Consider the following 22,196-nt stretch of genomic DNA (forward strand, 5'->3'; position numbering starts at 1 on the left):
CCCTCCCTCCTTCCTTCCTTTCTTTCTTTCTTTCTTTCTTTCTTTCTTTCTTTCTTTCTTTCTTTCTTTCTTTCTTTCTTTCTTTATTTATTTATTTATTTTGAGAGAGAAAGGGAGAGACAGAGACAGAATCTGGGGCCCAAACTCAGGAACTTCAAGATCATGACCTGAGTGAGATCAAGAAATGGACGCTTAACCAGCTGAGCCACCTATGTGCCAGTGTTTCTGAAGTCCCAGGAAAACTGGGGCCAAGACATGAAGCAGGGCTGGAGGTTGCATCATGAATGTCCCCATAGTCATCCAGCACTAGATAGATTTCCAGTTTAGTATAAAATGTTATAACACCAGAATGGCCAGAAGGAAGAGATGCATAGGACCATGTATGTGGGAAGGGGTGCCGCACTTCCCTCTGAGGAAGCTCTGAGTGTGCCTTTCCTTTAATCTCGATGCGTTCACCAACCTGGAAGCTCCCACACAAGCTTCTTACTAGTTTCTTGACATGGCCTCTCTGTGTACTGTGCAGATAGTGCAAACTTTGCTTATGTGTCTATGTATAAAGCTTATTTGGTCTTCTGACTTCTTGTGGGTGACTCCAGAGCTGGGAAAGATTTTAGGTTGAGGACATCCAAAGTCCGCCCCATGGCTTTCTTGAAGGAGTTCAGGTTCACCCCTTAATCTTTGTCTTCCTGTTTCCAGTAGTGGTACTTATAACCCCTCTGTCCCACTTGCATCAGGTGATACCCGACCACTTGAACTCTGAGTTCCCTTTTGTTTCTGGCACTTCACAGTTTTGCCTTTTAGGTTGTAGACTCAGTTATACATTTTTCAAAGTACATTTTAATTTGTTATATTTTAGCTGTTTCTGTGTTTAGCCATTTCTGGTGGTCTTTCCAGTGGGTCTGCTTAGTCATCCATCTTGAATGGAAGTCCACAACAATCACCTTACTAAAACTAAATTCCACCTAATACTTTGGAGATAGACTAGTTTGTAGACTTGTGTTGTTTGGCCTTTTAAAAGGAATACTCCTCTGTCTTCCCCATAATTATTCATTCTAGTAAATTGGCATTTAAAAATAATCTAAGAGGCCTGGGACGCCTGGGTGGCTTAGTCCATTAAGCGTCTGACTTTTGCTTAGGTCATGATCTCGCGGTTCGTGGGTTCGAGCCCCGTGTCGGGCTCTGTGCTGACTGCCAGCTCGGAGCCTGGAGCCTGTTTCAGAGTCTGTCACTCCTTCTCTCTCTGGCCCTCCCCTGCTCAACGCTGTCTCTCTCTCTCTCCTAGAAATAAATTAAAAAAATTAAAAAAAATTTTTTTTAAATAATCTAATAGGCCTGAATGGGTCTCTGAGAACTTGAACTTTGGTGTCATGAAATCAGTTCTAGGGATATTGTGCAGAAAAGTGGTCAGCAGCTTTGGCTTTGGAATTTGGGTTTTTGTTTTGTATAATGACCAAACCCAGTGTGACAGCTGTCACTCAGTGATTGAGTTAGGGGCACACAAGGGCATACTTATAAACCCAAATGGAAAACGGCTTTCATGTTCAGAGTAAACATTCATATACTTTTTAAGTTTACTGAATAAATATAGAAGCACATAGTAGGAAGATTCCTGGAGAACCTTCAACTCATGTGTTGGTAGTAAGACACCTTGGCTGCTGGGTAATCTGTCAGGTGTAAGTAGTCATGCTAGGGAAGGATTTGCTGATGTCTTCAGACTTCAGTTTATTCCCTTCTCTCTCATTGGAACTTTTTTCATGCCTCAAATTTCTGAATTCCAAGCTTGTCTGAAAATCTTTATGGCAAATAAGCGTCTTTCTGAGACGTATCTCTCCACTCCTGGTGTGCTCTCTCGGTTGGGTTTCCTCTGCAGTGTTCATATCCTTTTGCTTCTACATTTCTTGAAACTGCATGTGTATTGATTTGTGTGCTTTGCTACTTCCATCCCCTTAATCTTTTTGGATGTATGTTTTTTAATTTTTTAAAATGTTTATTTTTAAGAGAGAGATGGAGCATGAGCAGGGGAGGGGCAGAGAGAGAGGGACACAGAGTCTGAAGCAGGCTCCATGCTCCGAACTGTCAGCACAGACCCTGATATGGGGCTCAAACCCACAAACTGTGGAGATCATGACCTGAGCTGAAGTTGGACACTTAACCACCTGAGCCACCCAGGGGCCCCTATAGTTTTTCATTTTAGAGAGAAAGAGAATGAGTTGGGGAAAAGAGCGGGGTGGGTGGGTGGGGAGGAAAATCTTTTATTTTTTTATTTTTTTATTTATTTCTAGGAGAGAGAGAGAGACAGCGTTGAGCAGGGGAGGGTCAGAGAGAGAGGGAGATACAGACTCCGAAATTGGCTCCAGGCTCCGAGCTGGCACTCAGCACAGAGCCCGATGCGGGGCTTGAACCCAAGAACCGCGAGATCATGACCTAAGCAAAAGTCGGACGCTTAACTGACTAAGCCACCCAGGCGCCCCGAGAAAATCTTAAGTAGACTCCACGCTCAGCATGGAGCCCAAAGCAGGGCTCTGTTGCATAATCCTAGGTTCATTACTTAAGCCAAAATCAAGAGTCAGATGCTCAACTGACTGAGCCACCCAGATGCCCTACAGGGCATATTGCTTTTATCTTCCACGTTCTTTAATGTTATTTTAATTGGAGGCTTGGGTTGAGAAATAGATGAATTTTCATTGTCATATACTGGGATGTTAGCTTGCCAGATTAAAGTAGAAATTTTAAGACTCTGATAATTATTTTAGTGAGTTCAAAAAAACAGACTTCAGACAAATTAATTCATTTACACAGGTATAAGGGATATTTTAATAATACTGAGTTTTTCTTGCTCAGAACAGAATGTCTCTTCATCTTTTGTATCCTTCAACTATATGTATATGTGGACATTTTTCTATCTTTTATAATCCCTTTGTGAACTTTGCTCTTGCTGTTTTTGGTTGCATACTGTTTCTTCCTTTCCTAGTTGAGTTTGAGGTCACCTTCAGACTCCATGATTTACTGGAAGGACTCACAGGATTCAGAAAAACTGTTATTTTCATGGTTGCATTTTATTACAGGGAAAAAGGAAATAGATTAAATTTAGCAAAGGTGCCTGCAGTGAAGTCCAGGAGAAAATAGGCACAAGCTTGCCGAGCTCTCCTTTCAGTGGAGTTGCACAGGGAGATACTTAGTTTTCAAGTAACTATGTGGGACAATATGCCAGGAGTATTGCCTCAGCTTACCTGAGCCCCCATGTCTAGAGTTTTTTTTTTTTTAACATTTTATTTTATTTCTGAGAGGGGAGGGAGGCAGCGTGAATAGGGGGAGGGTTAGAGAGAGAGGGAGACACAGAATCCGAAGGAGCCTCCAGGCTCTGAGCTAGCTGTCAGCACAGAGCCCAAATCGGACCTCAAACCCACGAACTGTGAGATCATGGCCTGAGCCGAAGTTGGACACTTAACCAACTGAGCCACCCAGGCATGCCCCCCCACCCCCCAATGTCTAGAGTTGTTTTTGGGGCATTGTCACAAAGGGGTGCATCCTTCACAGAACTCTTGCTACCTACTGAGACACCCCCCTCCCCCAGGTCAAATTGAATACAGCATGGCCCAGGGCCTCAGGCATACAAAAACAGTCTTATCAAGCAGAATATTCTAAGAGTTAGAGGTCATCTCATAGGAGCCCTTTGAGGGCCTGTATTAGAGATAGGCTTTCCATAGGAACCAGGATTTGAGGAACCAGGGTCAACAAAGTAAACTTTCCTGCACTCTAATAACTGAATGTGAATTTTTCAAGACCGTGTATAAGTATGACCGCTAAAATGAAAACTTAATTTATTGTAAGAAGTTAGTTGCTCCCATATTTTTTTTACCCCTACAATTGTTTATACTTATCTCCTTTATAGTTTTATAACTATAACTGTTTCTTGAAAGGTTTGTCATTTATGCTATCTTAAATGTGGAGATATTTATATCCTTTCTCCCCCTTTCTTTTCACCATACTGTTTCATTCTTTGATTTGAAAATTTGTTTTTATGTATTTCCTCTGAGCACGATCTTTGTATGCACTGTGTAATATAAGAACGTGTAATATAAGAACTAGGTGTTGTTTTCAAATATACGACTTTGAATTTGTTTCACAGTGTATATATATCTCGTGGGAGACTGAGGTTTCCACGTTTAGAATGACACTGTATTTGTTTCTGTTTTCCATTAGCACTACAATATAAGGTTCTGTAATTTGTGTCCTTCCACCTCGTGGGGACTCTTGTTTACATCCGAGTCTCTGTGTGGTGCTTCCTGTAGTTGTGTGTGGTATAAGCTATAAAAATTACATCTAGTCTTGCACCCTTTCTTGAAAGTGAGGATTGTGTCATTTATGCTGTATCCTCAGTTTTATGGCTGATACATAATCAGTTTGTTGTATTGACTGTGTTGCTAATTTTTAGCTTTGAACTTTAACTTCCGTGCGTTAAACGAGTAGGTTTATTTTCTTCTGATAGATGCTCAAACACTAAGAAGTTCAAGCACATGTGATTTTTCTTCCCAAATGAAAGTGAATTCAAGTAGTTCTGAACCAAGCAGAATTGATAAGATGAAAGATCATGTATTTCTGTTGCTGCTGTAACAAAATTGCCATAAATTGGTGGCTTAGAATAACACACAATTTAATTTCTTACTATTTTGGAGGCTAAAGTTTGAAATCAGTCTTACCGGGTTACAGTCAGAATATGTGCTGGAGTCAAAGTACCAAGTCTGGTTCCTTGCAGAGTCTCCGAGGAGAAAATTCATTTCTTTGCCTTTTTCCACTTATAGTGACCCCTAAAGCACATTACTCCATTCTCTGCTTCCATTACTAGCCACCCTCCACTTGTCTGTACTCTAATCTTATTGTTTTTTAAAAATGTTTATTCATTTTTGAGAGAGAGCGAGCGAGCGAGAGTGAGCGAGAGCAAGAGGAGGAAGGGAAAAAAGGAGAGAGAGAGAGAGAGAGACACCCACACACACAGAATCCATAGCAGCTTCCGGACTCTGAGCTGTCAGCTCAGAGCCCGACGCAAGGCTCAAACTCATGAACTGTGAGATCATGACCTGAGCCAAAGTCAGACACTCAACCAACTGACCCACCTAGGTGCCCCTGTCTCCTTTTTATAAGATCACGTTTAGGGCCCATCAAATACTCCAGGACAGCATATTCCCATCTCAAGAGTCTTAATTTAATCATATCTACAAAGTTGCTTTTGGTGTATAAAGTGACAAGACGCATTCCAAGGTTAAGATCTGGATATCTTTGGGAGCCATTATTCGGCCAACATACATTGTAATAAGGCACTTTTAGATTTTTTTTTTTTTTTTTTTTGTAGATTAATTCTTGTTTTCTCTTCCTAAGTAGGGCATCATTTCCCCCCAGTGGAATAACTCAGTAGATTATTTTCCTCAGCTCCTGATGTTCATTTCTTTACATTTCTGTGACATAAAAGTGAATGCTTTTCATATGGGCATCATGCACACTTTCCTTATTTCTTCCTGAAGAATATTTTCTAATGTTTACATCTTGTGTTGTAGTTGGTGTAATACGGTGCCCAGTATGCCGCCAAGAATGCAGACAGATAGACCTTGTGGATAATTATTTTGTGAAAGATACATCTGAAGCTCCTAGCAGTTCTGATGAGAAATCAGAACAGGTATGCTTCTCAGTTTTTCTTTATGTTCTTATCTTGATACTGAAATGTAAATTATGAGAAACATATGTTTGGCTAGTTACATGATTTAGGGTACTTCAGCTATGGTTCTCTTTTTCCAGTTGAAAGTAAACAATTTTTACTGTGTTCTGTACACTCATACCTAATGAAATGAGATGAAGTCATTACTTATATATAGTTTTTGTGTTCTGAGACTTAGATTTACTCACGTGAAATGTTTGATATGGAAGGAAAGGGATTTTATTGGAGATAAATGGATAACAATACTTTAATTCTAGGTACTTAGTGTATTTGAGAGCAAGTTTTTATTTTGTGGATTTATATTTTGTAAATTTGATGTAGATTAGTGTTTATTTCCACTCTTAGGTATGTACTAGCTGTGAAGACAATGCAAGTGCAGTTGGCTTTTGTGTAGAATGTGGAGAGTGGCTGTGTAAGACATGTATTGAAGCACATCAGAGAGTAAAATTCACTAAAGATCACTTGATCAGGAAGAAAGAAGATGTCTCAGGTAAGAATAGAAGCACTTTTAATGATTGATCTAGTATTAACCTCCCTCTTTTGCCTCATAACACTTCTACTTATTCTTTATATTCTTTGGACATAAATAAGAATTTAGACGTTTTGATAAAATTTTTGTTTAGTGTAAAAATGTATGTTTTATTTTACTACAGAGTCTGTCGGAGCATCTGGCCAGCGCCCTGTTTTCTGCCCTGTACATAAACAAGAACAGTTGAAGCTTTTCTGTGAAACATGTGATAGATTGACATGTAGAGACTGTCAGCTACTGGAACACAAAGAACATAGGTAAGGAAGCTATCACTGGTTAACAAGAAATACTATCAAAATGTTTTGTAAAATTAACTATTCTAAATATTTATTTCATAATTTTGTTAGCATTTTATTCTCAATTTCATATATTTTATTTCTTAAAGCAGATATGTTTTTGATTATTTAATGCTTTCCACGTTCACATCTAATTATCTTATGAATATTCGTTAAAAATGTATCATTACATTTGGGTTTGCCAGAAGGGAGTTGAATTATTTCTTTTATTTGCCTTGCCTCTGGTTCAGATAAGCTTTTTTGTTTTTCAAGTAGACTGGTATTTAGGCTCTGGGCTGTAACCTTAAAAGGTAATCTTCCTGTGGGTATGGCCAACTGATACACATTTTAACATCAAAGGATAATTATACTGATTTCATGTTAGATGTAAATCCCTTGGTTTTCTGCAAATTGCTTAAGTGTCTAAAGTAAGCATAGTTACTAATTCTTTAATGCACAGTTTTCTATTTCAACCCTGTTATACATTCAGAATTATATTCACTTATAACCAGTCTATTAGATTCTATTTCAACCCTGTTATACATTCAGAATTATATTCACTTATAACCAGTCTATTAGATTCGAACTGTTCTTTTTTTTTTTTTTTAAATGTTTTATTTATTTCTAGGAGAGAGAGAGAGAGACAGCGTGAGCAGGGGAGGGTCAGAGAGAGAGGGAGTCACAGACTGAAACATGCTCCGGGCTCTGAGCTGGCAGTCAGCACAGAGCCTGACGCGGGGCTCGAACCCACGAACCGCGAGATCATGACCTAAGCGAAAGTCAGACGCTTAACCAACTAAGCCACCCAGGCGCCCCAGATTCGAACTGTTCTTGAAATGTACTGAAATTCTAGCCAGGAATATAACAGTCCTCCAGTAAATTTCCCATTTTCTATTGAGTTGTATTATAGTTTAAAAGATGGTTTTACTTACCCTTGGTCCAGCATTTATTTCCTTTCTGCCTGCCTGCCTGCCTTCCGTGTTTATTTATTTATTGATTTTGAGAGAGAGAGAGAGAGAGAGAGAGAGTATGAGATGGGGAGAAAGAGAAAGGGAGAGAGGATCCCAAGCAGGCTCTCCACTGCCAGTTCAGAGCCCAGTGCAAGGCTTGAACTCAAAAACTGTGAGGTCATGACCTGAGCTGAAGTCAGATGCTTAACCAGCTGAGCTACCCAGGCGCCCCAGTGTAGCCTTTTCTAAAGTGTTCTTCTTATAACACTTCTGCTGATTTGGTAGAAATAGGTTTTATGAATCTCCTGTCCCCAAAAAAGGGTAGGTTAAGTTGGATTAATTACATTGAAATGTGTTTCTTAACTGTAGAATGTCTTAGTGCTTTTAATTCCTTAGGTTCATTGGAATTCAGTAGAATCCTCTTAAAGAGGGAGTATGTTAATCCTCATAGCTAACAATTACTGCATCTTTGTGTGAGACACTTTTCTAAATGCTGTGTGTTTGTTTAATTCATACCAACTACCCATGAAGTGTTGGTACTGGCATTGCAACTGATTTGAAGGTGAGGGAGCCTGTTTCCGAAAAGCTTTAGTAACCTGTGCAGGGTCTCGCCATAAGGAATAGAGCCTGGATTTGAACACAGGCAGTTGGATCTGTTTTAAGGCCATATGCTCATTTTCTTCCATGTGGTATATAGAATATAGACATAGTGTATGGAATGTCTCACACTTGACCACATAAAAGTAATGATCTTTGTTCTTTTTTAAGCCGTCATTTACTGTTCTACAGAACATTTGTTTAGAATTGCTACTTTAAACCTTTGTATCTCAATTTGTTCCCAAATTTCATCTTACCTGTAGATTGGCTAATGTTTCACTTGAAGTGACTAATCTTGTGGATGCCTTCACCTGAGGGCCAAATTTTACCATTGTTTGTTTTGTAATAATCTCAGTAAGACATTAGATTACCATTCTCACAGCTGCAGTTAGATCTTTGAGGTCTTGGGTTACTTAAGCCTTTTCAGATTGTTGGTGAGAAGAAAAAAGAGAAGGAAGATGGCATCCTCTTTCATAAGAAAGAATAACTTCGAAGGTCTCTCCTTCAGAGTTTAACCCTGGCTGGTCCTTCTTTTTCCCTCATCATTTCCCTTTGCCACTGTTTCAAGTCCTAATTATCTCTTGAATGTTTTCTCCCTTTTCTTTAGCTCACACTTCGGTATTTTTTCCAGGATAGACTATTACAGAACCCAGGTCACTGTACTTTAAGACCCTAGGTTCCTGTTACTACAACACACTTAGACTTAGTTGGTCTCTCAGCTCTGAGTTTTACCTTGTCAAATTCATTGTGTCTACATTGCTGCCAGGATTATTTTGCTAAAATAGAGTCCCTCCCTACTCTTTAAACCATTTTAAAAAATTTTTAAAAGATTTCATTTTTATGTAATCTCTGTACCCAACCTGGGGCCCGAACTCACAACCCCACGATCAAGAGTTGCACGCGATACCAACTGAGCCAGTCAGTCCACTCATGCCCCCTTTTTAAAACACCCTTTAATGCCCCGTTACCAGAGTTTTGAGTGTTCAGTATAGCTTACAGTATTGAGTCATACTAGACTCTTCTCTCTTCATCATCTGTACCCAGGAGACAGTCCCCAAGACCACCCTTACTTTTGACATCACCTGCGGAGTTCAGTAAGAACCCTAATAGTGGGAAAACAGCATGCAGGTCAGCTCGTTGATGTGATTTGCTGTTACCGTCTGCAGTTACATTGGTGGCCTTCTAAACAAGATGCTGTCTTTAGCCTTGGAACTGCTGTCCGTAAACCAAACCGCCTGCATGTTCTCTCTTTTAAATTTAAATTTATTATTTAGTTTTGAAGTATAGTTGACAACCAAGCATCTCTTTTTCGGCTATGAGAGAGCTGTTCACGGGCACCACCGATGTGATTCTAGGATTTAGCAACTCCTTGCGTGATTTCAAAGTTACACTTAGGGGAAAAGAGCCTATTTCCTCATGATACAATAAATACTTCTGCATCCTGCTGGTCGCATGTTCCTGCACAAACCATTTCTATTTAATACAGAACTCTTCTGGGTACTGCCTTCTTACTAGAGTGTTCCCCCATCACCCAAGACATTATGGGTATTTCAGGTTGCAGGAGGATTTTTTGTCCTTCAGTCATAGAGTCAGTCTCAATTAATGTCCAACAGTAAGCTAGTAATTTTCTCTCACATGGCATATATTTTACTGTGGTATCCAGAAATTTTCTGGTCCAAAATCCCAATGGTTGTTGCAAAGTGGCACTCCCAGGCTTTCGCCATAAGCTCTAGTTTACAGAAGTGTGTGTTGTTCACACTCCCTGAATCATGTCTAACTGGATCATAGGGGCCCAAGAGCATTGGGAGAGAGACTGTTTTTTGTAGTTCAGACATGGCCTGCCTTTGTTCAGGATCCCATTCAAATACAGCCTTTTTTGGATAGTTGTATTGATTGGTGCTACTAACCATTCCCAGGTGTGGAATATGTGTCCTTTGGAATTCAAATATGGAAACCAAATGTTAGGTGTCTTGTTTCGTACTAGGGACAGGTGGCAAAACTCTTTTTTCTCCTCCTGTGGGATGTCAAGGGTGGCACCTGCTTAGGTTATTCCTAAGAGTTTCACCAGTTTCGGTAGGTCCTTGAACCTGTTGGATTTATCAACAGCTTCTTTGGGTCATGTGTGTCCTCGTTGCATTAGGTCAGCCCTACCTTTATCTTTGGTTTGTGACATTGTCATGGTGTCATCAAGATAGTGTATCCCTTCTAACCATGTTATACCAGTAAGCTGGTGACTTGAAATAACCCTGTGGCAATATAGTAAATTGGGGTCCTTTCATGTGAAAGAAAATTGTTTTTGGCTTTTGCTTCTTCTTCTTCTTCTTCTTCTTTTTTTTTAAGATTGAAGCAGAGAGAAAAACATTTGCAGTGTCAGTCATTGAGTATCACTCTCTTACAGCCTGCTATAGGTTTCTTTTTCTAGTATTTAAGTCATACCTGGGACTGCTGATGTTAGGGGGCTGCTACTTCATTCAAGCTTCAGTAGCCTCCCGTTAGTCTTGATGAGCCATCTGCTTTTCTCACAGGCTACGTACACATTGTTATTGTTCAGAGAACTCATCAGTACATCGCTCCAGCTTAGAATTTATCATTAGAGTGGTAATCTCTTTGTCCACCAGGTATCATATATTGTCTCAAATTTCTGTGGGCTCAAGACACTTTCAGTGGTTCCCATTTTAGCATGCCTAGTCAAGCCTGGCCGTAAGGTGGATTTGTTTTCTGTTTATAATACCCGTCAGACACAGTGTCCGTCCCAATAACACATTCATGTATGGGAGATGTAACCACTTCACAGACAGTCTGTTCAGATATTCCAATTTTCATCCAGTTTTTTTTAGCCCTTAATCTTGTTAACTATTGCCGTTCCACTCAGTCTAACTGTAACTCCCCATTAGGACTTCGACGGATTTTAGAATTAGAGCGCATTGGGCTCTCATGTTCAGGAGTCCTAGAAATGCCTCTCATCCATCCCCTGGCTGTTTTACCCACACAAGTGCATTTTGCCATGGTTCTCTAGTTAGCGGTTGAGCCAGAAGAGCCTGGCCTCTCCTTGGGTCTCCAATTTGATTAGTTAATAGGATAGTTACCCCTGGCAATTCCAGGTCAGGTTTTTCGTTGTCCTCTTTGTCCTCTGGCTTTTAAATTTTCTCTAAACTGGGGTAAATACAGAAGAGTTCTTTAGGGCTGTATAATGTTGGGGAGCAGCGGTAGCTCTCATTGGTCTATCCAACTTCTAGTCATGCTAGATTAGGATCTTTGTGTCAGCTCTATCAGTGTCTGCTTTATCCATCCCATTTTTAAATAGCCATCTGAAGATTTCCATCCTGCTATGTTAAATCCCTTGACTTTGTCTTTCTCTGTTTTTTTTTTTTTTTTAAATCTCTCTAATTTTCTTAGCATCTGTAAGATGCGTAATGGGAATCTGAGACAGTAAATCTGTTAAGGCTTTTCAGATCGTTGCTAGATTTTGCAGCAGTAAAGTTACATGGGGTGCCCATGGAAGAGTTCCCCCTTAATCACAGCATTTACTATGACCTCAGTAAGAGGCATGTCCAGTAGGTGAATATCCTGGTCTTGATAATGCCAGTCCAGCATGGCTTGCAAGAGGAGCATATCAGGTACTTCTTCTGGGAAATTCCACTTGGCATTTATCGTAGAAGGACAGTCCTCCATTTCAGGGTAACAAACTTTATGGGGTCATTTATCTAGTGCACTGGGCTAGCAGTGTCCTTGGGAATGACCTCCTGTGTGTCTGGATTATGCATAACCAGCCATCTGTGGTTGTTCACTGTGGTGGTGGTAGTGAGTTGTCGGTCCTGCATCAATTCAGACATTGCTCTTCTGTTCTGCATCATTCAAAACCAGTGGTGCCACCTCTGAGGTAATCACTCTCACAATATTTTAGTAGCTTCAGGAAGCATCAATCTACAAAAATGAGACATTCTTTTGTAATGTAATCTCTGATTTCATTAGTTTTCTCTTTTCCTCAACCTGGACTACATTCTTTGATCAGAAGTCATAGAGGTACTCTCTCTCATCTCTCTCTCTGTTTTCCCAGTATACTTTTTCCCTTTGGAGTGGCCCTGAGGCTGTTAGTGCCACATTTCAGACTAGCTGAAACCTAAGCTTTGCCCAGTCAAAATCTTCCCTAATCCACTTCATTTTAGCTACTATAAAATCGATAACCAAGGGATTGTATTGCTTCTCATTAGTTTGCATGTCCTTATTTATCAGTGAGTCAACTCCTGAGAGTTGGGTCCACCTTTCTAAATTCCATCAGTAACGTACCTCTAATAACTTCCGCTGCAGTCCCATATGAGTGACCAGGTAGTCATCTAGGGATCAGAGGTTCCTCACCCCTGCTCTCTCATCCTTCCTTTTCCCAAACCACACGTTTCAGTGAGTCAGGATCATTCTAGTGAATTCCAATTCTGATACCAACTGCGAAGTTAGAGAACAATCCACAAGTGCCCCCTCACTTTTGACACCAAATGCAGAGTTTGAGGAGCCCCCAAACCACCCTTCTGACACCATTGCAAGTTCAGGATTTCCTGAGTCTACCATCAGATTCAGTAATTTACTGGAATTGTTAGATAATGTGCTAGAGCTCACTGAAAGTTGTTATACCAATGATTACATTTATTATAATGAAAGGATACAGATTAAAATCATTCAAGGGAAAGATGCCTGGTGCAGAGTAAGAGTCTAGGAGTGTTCCAGATGTGTGGCTTCCACTTTTCTCTCAATGGCATCTTGGACATAACTCACTCTTTTCAGCGGTGATACATGACAGTATGCATGGAATATGGCCAGTAAGGAGGCTCATCTTACCCTGGGTGCCTAGAATTTTTATTGGAGCTCCGTCGTGTGGAATATGGGTTCACTGTCACTGACTGACCTGTCTCTGGCCCCTCCTTAGGTTGAACTGATGCCATGTGACCTGATGCCCCCTGTAAATGTATCTTTAGCATATAGCCTGAGGCACCAGGCAAAGTGTTATCAGGTAGCACATTTCAGTACTCCTGGTCATTGAAACAAAAGCCAGACTCCTTTTTGTGTTAATTCCTATTTGTGCATTTCTAGTAGCATCCCCCACCCCCCCTTTTTAAACTAACTCTGCTTTTACAAATGCTATTTCTTAACCTGTAAAACACCTTCCTTCTCTGTCAGAAATATTTAACCTTAAAACCAGTTCCCTTTGGGTGTGTTATCTTCACCAACACTTAGGGTTTCATTTTTCCCCCTCCTTTTCCCTCCCTGGACTTTAAGGCCTTTTAGGACCTTTAGGGGCTCAGTCCCCTGTATGCTCAGTGTTTTTAAAATGTGACCAAGTCACTTGGTTTCCCACCTCTTCTTGAGTCAGTTATGCATGCAGTTGTGATCATTTATGTTTTCTTTGAAAATCATCTGTTCAAACAGTAGAGATTTTAAAAACATACTTAAAATTAAACAGCATTAAGATTTTACAAAAATAGGATTATATCTCTTCTTAATAATGTTGTATAGCTGAGTTTATTTCCTTTTCCTATAGCCTGGCCATAGGTTTGATTGTTTTATTAGTCATTTGAGTGATCCAGTTCTTTTTTTTTTTTTTTTTTTTTTTTTTTTTGAGTGATCCAGTTCTTAAAGTCACTTATTCTGCTCTTTAAAAGTATTCTAGGGGCTCCTGGGTGGCTCAGTTGGTTGAGCAGACTCTTGATTTCAGCTCAGGTTATGATCTCTCAGTTTGTGAGATCGAGCCCCACACCACACTGGCAGCGCGGAGCCTTCTTGGGATATTCCCTCTCTCTCTCTAAACAAACTTTTAAAAAAAGTGTTCTAATTCTCACAGTTCTCTTTTATATCTTCATTCTTTCCTTAGCTTGATTTTGTTTTACTATTCTTAGTAATATCTTAAAATTTTTTTTAATGTTTTATTTCTGAGAGAGAGAGAGAGCGCCACACACACACACAGCTTGAGCAGGGGAGGGTCAGAGAAAGAGGGAGATACAGAATTGGAAGTAGGCTCCAGGCTCTGAGCCAGCTGTTAGCATAGAGCCCGACACAGGGCTTGAACCCATGAACCATGAAATCGTGACCTAAGCCGAAGTCAGACGCTTAACTGACTGAGCCACCCAGGCACCCCATCTTATGTTGAATCTTTAATTTATCGAAAAGATTAGTCTCATTCCATAATCATGGACTTACACAGTATATAATTATAGTTTTGGGTCTCCCCCACCTCCTTTTAAAGATAATTGCTACATATTATAGGGATAAAGATGTATGTCTGTGTATCTTTCAAATGGAGATAGTAGAGTACCAACTTTATAACCTGACTATAAGGATTGAGTGAGAATTGTACCTATAAAGTGCTTAGCACAATAAGTACGCAGTAACCATTTAGCTATTATTACTAACATTGTGACTGATATTTTCTTTTTTCTCTCTTTTTAATAACATTTTATTGAGGCCTTTGGTTTTCTTTATGCTTTATGGCCTTGGAAGTTGTTCTCCAAAAGGAAAATATGTGCCTGGGTGGCTCAGATGGTTAAATGTCTGACTCTTGATCTCAGCTCAGGTCTTGATCTCAGGGTCTTGATTTGAATCTATACTTTATAAAACTTTGTACCTCAGAAAATTACATGGTTTCTAGCTATGCCATGGAGTTTATTCCATCTCCCAATTATTCTGTTCATGATAAATGAATGAAATAAGTATAGACTAAAAAAAAAATCCAAAAAAACAAAACAAGAATGAGAGAAGAGACACCAATGGATGTTTCAATGAATTTTCCAAAAGCTGGGAAATGGATTGAGTATTTGGTGGATCTGATCATTGACCTAGTAGAGTTGAATGAACTACAACCCAAAGGATATACAAAGAAAGCCATGTGATTTAATTCCCAGAAACTTATGAAGGATTAGGATTTAGAGGCAATAGGTATCACAAAACTTGGGCTTATTCTTTTGGGGGTAATAGGTCTAGATGAAGACTGGGGATGAGGCATATGACCGACATCGGTATATGTGCTGCTGAAGCCAGCACCATATGACTGACATCAGGGAGGTTAAGTGTACATCTGCATAAACAGTGGCATCTTCAGTTCCCCAGACTTGCTTCCAGATTGCCAGAAGTGACATTTTTTGGTTCTACTTTACCCCTCTTTATTTGTTTTCCTGCCCCTCCCCTCTCGAATTAGAAGCCTTTTTACTCTCTGGATAAGGTGATCAGAAGAGGCCTCTAAATGTTGACATTTGGGTTCATTTCTAATTAAAATGATTGCCTTCACTGAAGCCCACCGGTTCATAAGTGCTCTCACACATGACTCTTAGCAGTTTTTAAGTATACCTTGGATTGCGACTAATTTGTTCTGCAAATGTCTTACAAGACGAGCAAACATTCTAATAAGTTTTAATTTGATAAACGAGCAATGTCTTGCAGTACACATGGTCGGTGATACCGACTACATGATTACAACTAACCCAGCTGTGATACATGCATGCTTTGGATTGCAATCATGTTTCCTGAACGAATTATGCTCACAAACTAAGGTTTTACTGTATACTAGAATGTGAACAGATGAAAGGATCCTCCAGCATTTGAGGAGAGCCACCCTCGTGTGCCATATGCCATGCATTGTGGGCTGTTGTGAGAGTTCTTAACTCTTCCCTCTCCACCTGGCTTCAAATATAGAGACTGGAAAAGCTAAATATTTCCTTTCTCAGCTTTCCTGGCATTTGGCTAGGTCTGATCCACAGTTTATGCCCATAAAATCCAAATGGAATTCTGCTTAGTTTGTAATTTTTAAAAGGGACAAATGTTGCTGATATCAGCCCTTTTCCAGCTTTTTCTATCCTTGAATTAGGATGTGATGCCTGGAACTCTGGCACCATTATGTGCTCATGAAGGTAAAGCCAAGATCATCTCAGAGATTCTAACTTTGATGTTTAACTAACATCCCCAGCTACATTCAGTCTTGTTATACGAGTCTTTATTAGTCATTACAGCTGTACACATGGCTGATTGACAGCTACCTACATGAAAGAGACCAAGACACTGAAAGAAAGGTCATGAAAAGCATAAATAATATAGGAATAAAAGGAAATACAAAGGCAAACAAAATTATGACATCCTGAAAGATAAGACAAGCTATTGGTCACAAAGCAAGGATAGAATCTTTGGAAAAGAATTCATTAAAAGAAGACAGAGCTCCCGGAAGTATGATAGCTGAAGTAAAAAAGTAATAGGCTTGGTAGATAAATTCTAGTCAGTCTCCTGGAAAATAGAGCAAAAAGAGAAAGCAAAAAATAGGTAAGAAAATGACAAGGGGTCCCCGGGTGGCTCAGTCAGTTAAGCCTCTGACTCTTTAGCTCAAGTCATGATCTCGCAATTTGTGAGTTCTAGCCCCACATGGGGCTCTGTGCTGTCAGTGTTTGGGATTCTCTGTCTCCCACCCTCTCTCTGCCCCTCCCCCACTGGTTCGCTTGCGCGCGCGCGCTCTCTCTCTCTCTCTCTCTCAAATATAAACAAACATTTAAAAAAACGAAAATGACAAGATATCCAACAGCCAGCCAGTATGAATTAAAGAAAAATAAATGATCAAATAAGTAATTCAAGAAATTCTCCTAAGAACCTAGCATTGACAGTCTGAAATGACCCATTTGTCATTTCAGTACATTGATTTAAAAAGAAAAAGACCTACAAAAAAGTATATATCATATAGCATGGCAGTATGCTATGGATTAAAATGAAGATCAGCAAAGTTTCTGAAGTAGGCAATGTGTGATGAAATGGAAATCTAAATAGGATCTTTAAATATAGTAATTCCAACAGATAGGAGATGCTGGAACAGTGATTTCAAAAGTTGGGAGTTGAGAGGGAAAGATGTTCAACTTAGATTTCTATAGCTAAATTGTTTTTGTTTGGGTTTTTTTAAGATTTTTTTTTTTTTTTTTTTTTTTAGGGGGCACCTGGGTAGTTCAGTTCGTTAAGCTTACGACTTTGGCTCAGGTCATGATCTTATAGTCTGTGAGTTCGAGCCCTGTGTTGGGCCCTGTGCTGATAGCTCAGAGCCTGGATCCTGCTTCAGCTTCTCTTTCTCTCCCCCTCCCTCCCTCCCTCTCTCTCTCTCTCTCTCTCTCTCTCTCTCTCTCTCTCTCTCACACACACACACACACACAAATAAACATTTAAAAAAATAAAAGATACTTTTATTTTTAAGTAATCTCTGTACCAACATGGAGCTAAAACTCACAACCCCAAGATCAAGAGTCTCACGTTCCACTGACTGAGCCAGCCAGGTGCCCCTTCTATAGCTAAAATTATTATTATTATTTTTAACGTTTATACATTTTTGAGACAGAGAGAGACAGAGCATGAGTGGAGGAGGGGCAGAGGGGGACGGAGACACAGAATCCAAAGCAGGCTCCCTGATGTGGGGCTCGACCCCATAGACTGTGAGATCATGACCTGAGCCAAAGTTAGATGCTTAACCGACCGTGGCACCCAAGCGCCCCCATAGCTAAAATTATTAATGTGGGTGTGAGATGTAGATATTTTTCAGCATGCAAGGATTCAGAAACTGCTTCCCATGCACCTTTTCCTGGAGAACTATTAGAGAATGTCATCCACAGGAATGTTAGTAAACCAAAAAAGTTAATGTTGAATTGTGGATGCAGAATGACAGCTGTACAGTAGGCTAGTTTAACTGAAGCATAAAGACTGAGGATATCTCTAGGAAAAAAATGGAGCCACTTCTAATATACTGGTATTGTTAGGTCATTTGAAAAATAATATTGACAGATTTTTGACATATCGGTGGAACTTGAGATTTATTAGGGATTAGTAAATTGAAAATTAAGCAAAGCAAAACAAAGGGCATTCTTTAACTACCCCCCCCCCCCGAGAAAAAAGTTCTATAAAAAAATGAAATGATTCTGATTACACTCCTTGGCTTATCATTGGACAATATTTATATAGTCGTTTATTCAGCAAATAATTGCATGCCTACTGAATGCTAGGCATGGTATGTTTCAGTGAAAAACAGTAAGTCACTCTCAACAAGGACCTAATTTTTCATAGGCAGGATCAAAGAGTAAATAGATGCTGATTGTTGTAGAGTATTGTTCTCTATAAAGCTGGGAAATTGGGACAGGGTATGTGAACATGTGGATGCGTAGGTTTTTATTTTAAATAGGTAGTTTCAAAAGGCTTCCACGATGAGCTCGGCTTTGAGTAGAGACTGAAGGAAGAATGGGAGCAGTGCTGCTTCAACCTGACAAGTCAGGGGAGCGTGTTTCAGCTTCATTATTTTCCATAATTTTATCTTCTGGTTCATCTATTCTCTCTTCTGCTTCTTCCATCCCCACTGTCACTGTATCTAGTTTATTTTGTAGCTCAGTTAATAGCATTATTTAATTCATTGTGACTAGTTCTTAGGTCTTTGATCTGTGCAGCAAGAGTTTCTCTGATGTCTTCTGTGCTTTTTTCAAGCCCAGCTATTAGTCTTATGACCATCATTCTAAATTCTTGTTGTTCACATCTATTGTTTGTATCTGTTTTGAGATACCTGGCTGTGATTTCTTCTTGAATTGTCTTTTGGGAAGAATTCCTCCCATTTTGTCATTTAGGCTGTTTCTGTCTTTTTCGTGTTTTAAAAGCTTGTTACGTGTCCTGTACCTGTGAGAACTATATATATATATATTTTTTTAATTTTTCAATGTTTTATTTATTTCTGAGAGAGAGAGACAGCGTGAGCAAGGGAGGGTCAGAGAGAGAGGGAGACACAGAATCCGAAGCAGCTTCCAGGCTCCAAGCTGTCAGTACAGAGCCCAATGCGGGGCTCGATCCCACGAACTGTGAGATCATGACCTGAGCCGTTCAGACACTTAACCGACTGAGCCACCCAAGTGCCCCGAGAACTACTATGTTTAAAAGGGTTCATACACTGCCCAGGGCCTGGTACTTCAGGAAATGGTTTTGGTGTATGTTGTGTGCACTCTGTGGTTTTGTTTTGGCTGCTCTGTCCCACTGGTCAGTCCTCCACAGAGCTCCTTCTTGCTTGTAGTGCTGGAGTGCTTGGACCTTCAATCGGGTGTGCTTTGTTAGTTGAAGTAATAATCCTGGGGGGAAAAAAGGAAAAGTTGGAGCGGAGGGAGCCTGATCCCATAAAGAGAAAAATGAAAGGGGGGAAAAGAAGACCAGAAAATCAAAAAAACTATAAGACTAAATCTAGAGAAAGGGAAAGGAAAATAAAGAAGACAGAAAAAAGGTGAAAAAAGAATAGAATAAGAATGCCTGAACAAACAAACAAAAAAGATTTATTAATAAGAATTGACCAAAAACAAATCTGGAACTATGAGCCCGATTCCAAAAGAACAAAAGAAGAGCGTAGAAAGAAAACTAAAAGAAAATAATAAAAGAAAAAAATCCCCCAGTTGTCCATTGATGTCAGGGACCCGTGGCTGTGCTAGTCTGCAGGAGAGGCCGTCTGTTTTGCTCAGCGTCAGTCTCCCCTCAGTAGATCGCTGGGCACGGAGGGTAGAGTTTGGTGCAAGTGTATCTCACCTCCACCAGGGCCGCTGTGCTGCTTTCTGAAGCCCTTGGGGGGGGGGGGGGGGGGGATGGTGACACCCCAGTCTCTCCTCACTGGACATCCTCACAGAATAGTGCAGGTGGTTGGCTTGCCCTGCTTCACACTTCTCCTGCGCCTTCTAGGCACTCGGCTGGGATTCAAAACCCAGAGTCTTGGGACGCCTGGGTGGCTTAGTCAGTTAAGCGTCCGACTTTCCCTTAGGTCATGATCTCGCGGTTCGTGGGTTCGAGCCCCGCATCGGGCTCTGTGCTGACTGCCAGCTCAGAGCCTGGAGCCTATTTCAGAGTCTGTATCTTCCTCTCTCTCTGACCCTCCCCTGCTCACGCTGTCACTCTCTCTGTCTCCTAGAAATAAATAAAAATATTTTTTAAAAAAACAAACCCAGAGTCTTAAGGGACCCAGCTCCGGGTGGCTCCTCTCCCCTGATCCAGAGTAGGGCCTCTCCTCCCTGCTGATAAAAGGCCTTTGGCTGGCACCTGCATGGTCTTTTGTCCTTGGGGAGGCCATAAACCCTCTTCCCAAAGTCCTGGGGGAAGGGTACTGTTCTCTCACAGCGTGCCCCTGAGATCACTACACCAGGCTCTACACTCCGGGGCTGGCTCCCTCCTCCCCTGAGATCACTACACCAGGTTATACACGCTGTGGCTCCTGGCCCTGCTCTGAGAAAACTTCCGAACCTCCTGAGTTTCAGCTACAAAGGCTGTTTGCAAAAAAGAAACTGTCACTCTGTATTTCTTGTTCCCCAGTCCGTGGTCCAGAGAGCTTTTCCTCTTGTGCTAACTTGATGCTGTACTTTTACAGTCTCTCTCTTTCTCTTCCTTTTGTCTCTCCACAGAAAGGGCCCCCTCCCCTCCGTACCAGTGCCATCTTACTTCCCCTAATTCACATACACACCCCTCAATCCCGCCAAGCTGTCTCCTTCCAGCTGTGGAGATCCTTCTGCCACTCTTCAGATCCACTTCCCGGGTATTCCAAGTGATCTGACCTCAATACAGCTGTGTTTGAGGGACAAGGAAAATCCTGGTCCCCTCACTTCTCCACCATCTTAACTTCCTCCTTGAGGGGAGCTTGTTTCAGATAAGAGAGAAAGCAGAGGCCAGAGACAGTAGCATACTTGACTTCTTTGAGGAGCTGATGTAGTGAACAAGGGGAAGATTGGTATCAGGTGAGGTCAGAGGGGCAGAAGAGGCCAACTTACTGAGTTCTTTGTAGGCCATTGTAAGAATGCTGGCTTTTAGTCTGAGTAAGACATTTAAGTTTAGAACAGTGGAGTGATTTGACTGATTATTGTCTTAAATGATCTCACTGTCTGTAGTGAAGAGAGATTGAAGAGGGGCAAAGATAGAAATAAGAGATTAGTTAGGAAGCTGTTCTCAGTAATTTAGACAAGCCAGTAGCGGTTTGGTCTAGAGTGCTAACATCTAAGATGTGATCAAATTCTACACATATTTTGAATTCGGATTTAATGCCTAAAACTGTGATGTATGGATTTGCTGATGTATGAGTCCTATGAGTTAGAGCGGTATCAATAACACCAAGAGTTTTGGCTTTCAAGTTACTAAGAGTAAATGGAAGGTAGATTTGAATTTACTGATGTGGAGAAGACTGTGGGAAGACATAGTTTGTTAGGTATTTTTAGGAGATTGGTAGTCAAGTTTTGGCCTTATTAAATTTGAGATCTTAAAATAATGTAAACAACTATTTTAATGATAAAATTAGATTGGGCATGATAGAAGTAAGGAAGATGGTAGTATAACTGTTGAATATTTTTAACACATATTTTTAAAAAGTTTGTTTATTTTGAGAGCGAGAGAGAGAAGGGACCAGTGGGGGGAGGAGCAGAGACAGAGAGAAAATCCCAAGCAGGCTCCTTGCTATCAGCATGGAGCCAGACATGGGGCTCGATCCCACGATCTGAGAGATCATGATCTGAGGCAAAATCAAGAGACGGATGCTCAACCAACTGAGCCACCTGTGCGCCCCTGAATGTTGAGTTCTTAACTGTCTACAATTGATGAAACTGTGGGGCACCTGGCTGGCTCAGTCTGTAGAGTATGTAGCTCTTCATCTCGGGCCTGTAAGTTTGAGTCTCACCGTGGGTGTAGTGTTAACTTAAAACCAAAATCTTTATAAAAAAGTGTAAAATTGATAAAACTCTTTAGGCCTATCATTTTAGAAGACATCCCATAGACCTGCCCCCTCCTCACAGGTGAGGGGCTCCTCACATTCAGTGTGCCTTCTTAGGTCCCCTCGGTCCCATGAACCCTCAGTGTGGGGCAAGGTGGAAACTACACATTTGGAGTGAGTTTTCTCCTGAAATGAGGGTCATGAGTGAACGTGCAGATTCCAACACCACACAATTCCAACTCTTCTTTCCTCATGTGGGATGAAGATGTGGTTGACTTGGTAGAATTTCTTCTCCTTTAACAGATTGGTTGTCAGAGGGAGCCCCTGACCGCCCCTGCCCCCTTTACCACCAACATCAGTACCTCTCCATTTGTATTTGCTTTAAGTTTACTAGGACTAACATTACCATGTTCTCTATCCCTGTTGACACCCA

The 22,196-nt window shown here is 40.7% G+C and overlaps 1 protein-coding gene across 3 annotated transcripts in view; it reads left to right on the top strand.

Moving 5' to 3' along the window:
* The window catches only part of TRIM33 (tripartite motif containing 33), a 127,872-nt gene that overhangs the window by 55,285 nt on the left and 50,391 nt on the right, over positions 1-22,196 (top strand). For all 3 annotated transcript variants that reach the window (XM_039249083.1, XM_039249084.1, XM_039249085.1), the window contains exons 2-4: positions 5,553-5,671; positions 6,056-6,200; positions 6,364-6,496. In XM_039249083.1, the coding sequence (XP_039105014.1) occupies positions 5,553-5,671; positions 6,056-6,200; positions 6,364-6,496 (397 nt within the window). The remainder of the gene's footprint in view (positions 1-5,552; positions 5,672-6,055; positions 6,201-6,363; positions 6,497-22,196) is intronic.

The sequence above is a fragment of the Hyaena hyaena genome, unplaced genomic scaffold, assembly GCF_003009895.1.
Source record: "Hyaena hyaena isolate Hyena2069 unplaced genomic scaffold, ASM300989v1 scaffold_330, whole genome shotgun sequence".
Lineage (NCBI taxonomy): Eukaryota > Metazoa > Chordata > Mammalia > Carnivora > Hyaenidae > Hyaena > Hyaena hyaena.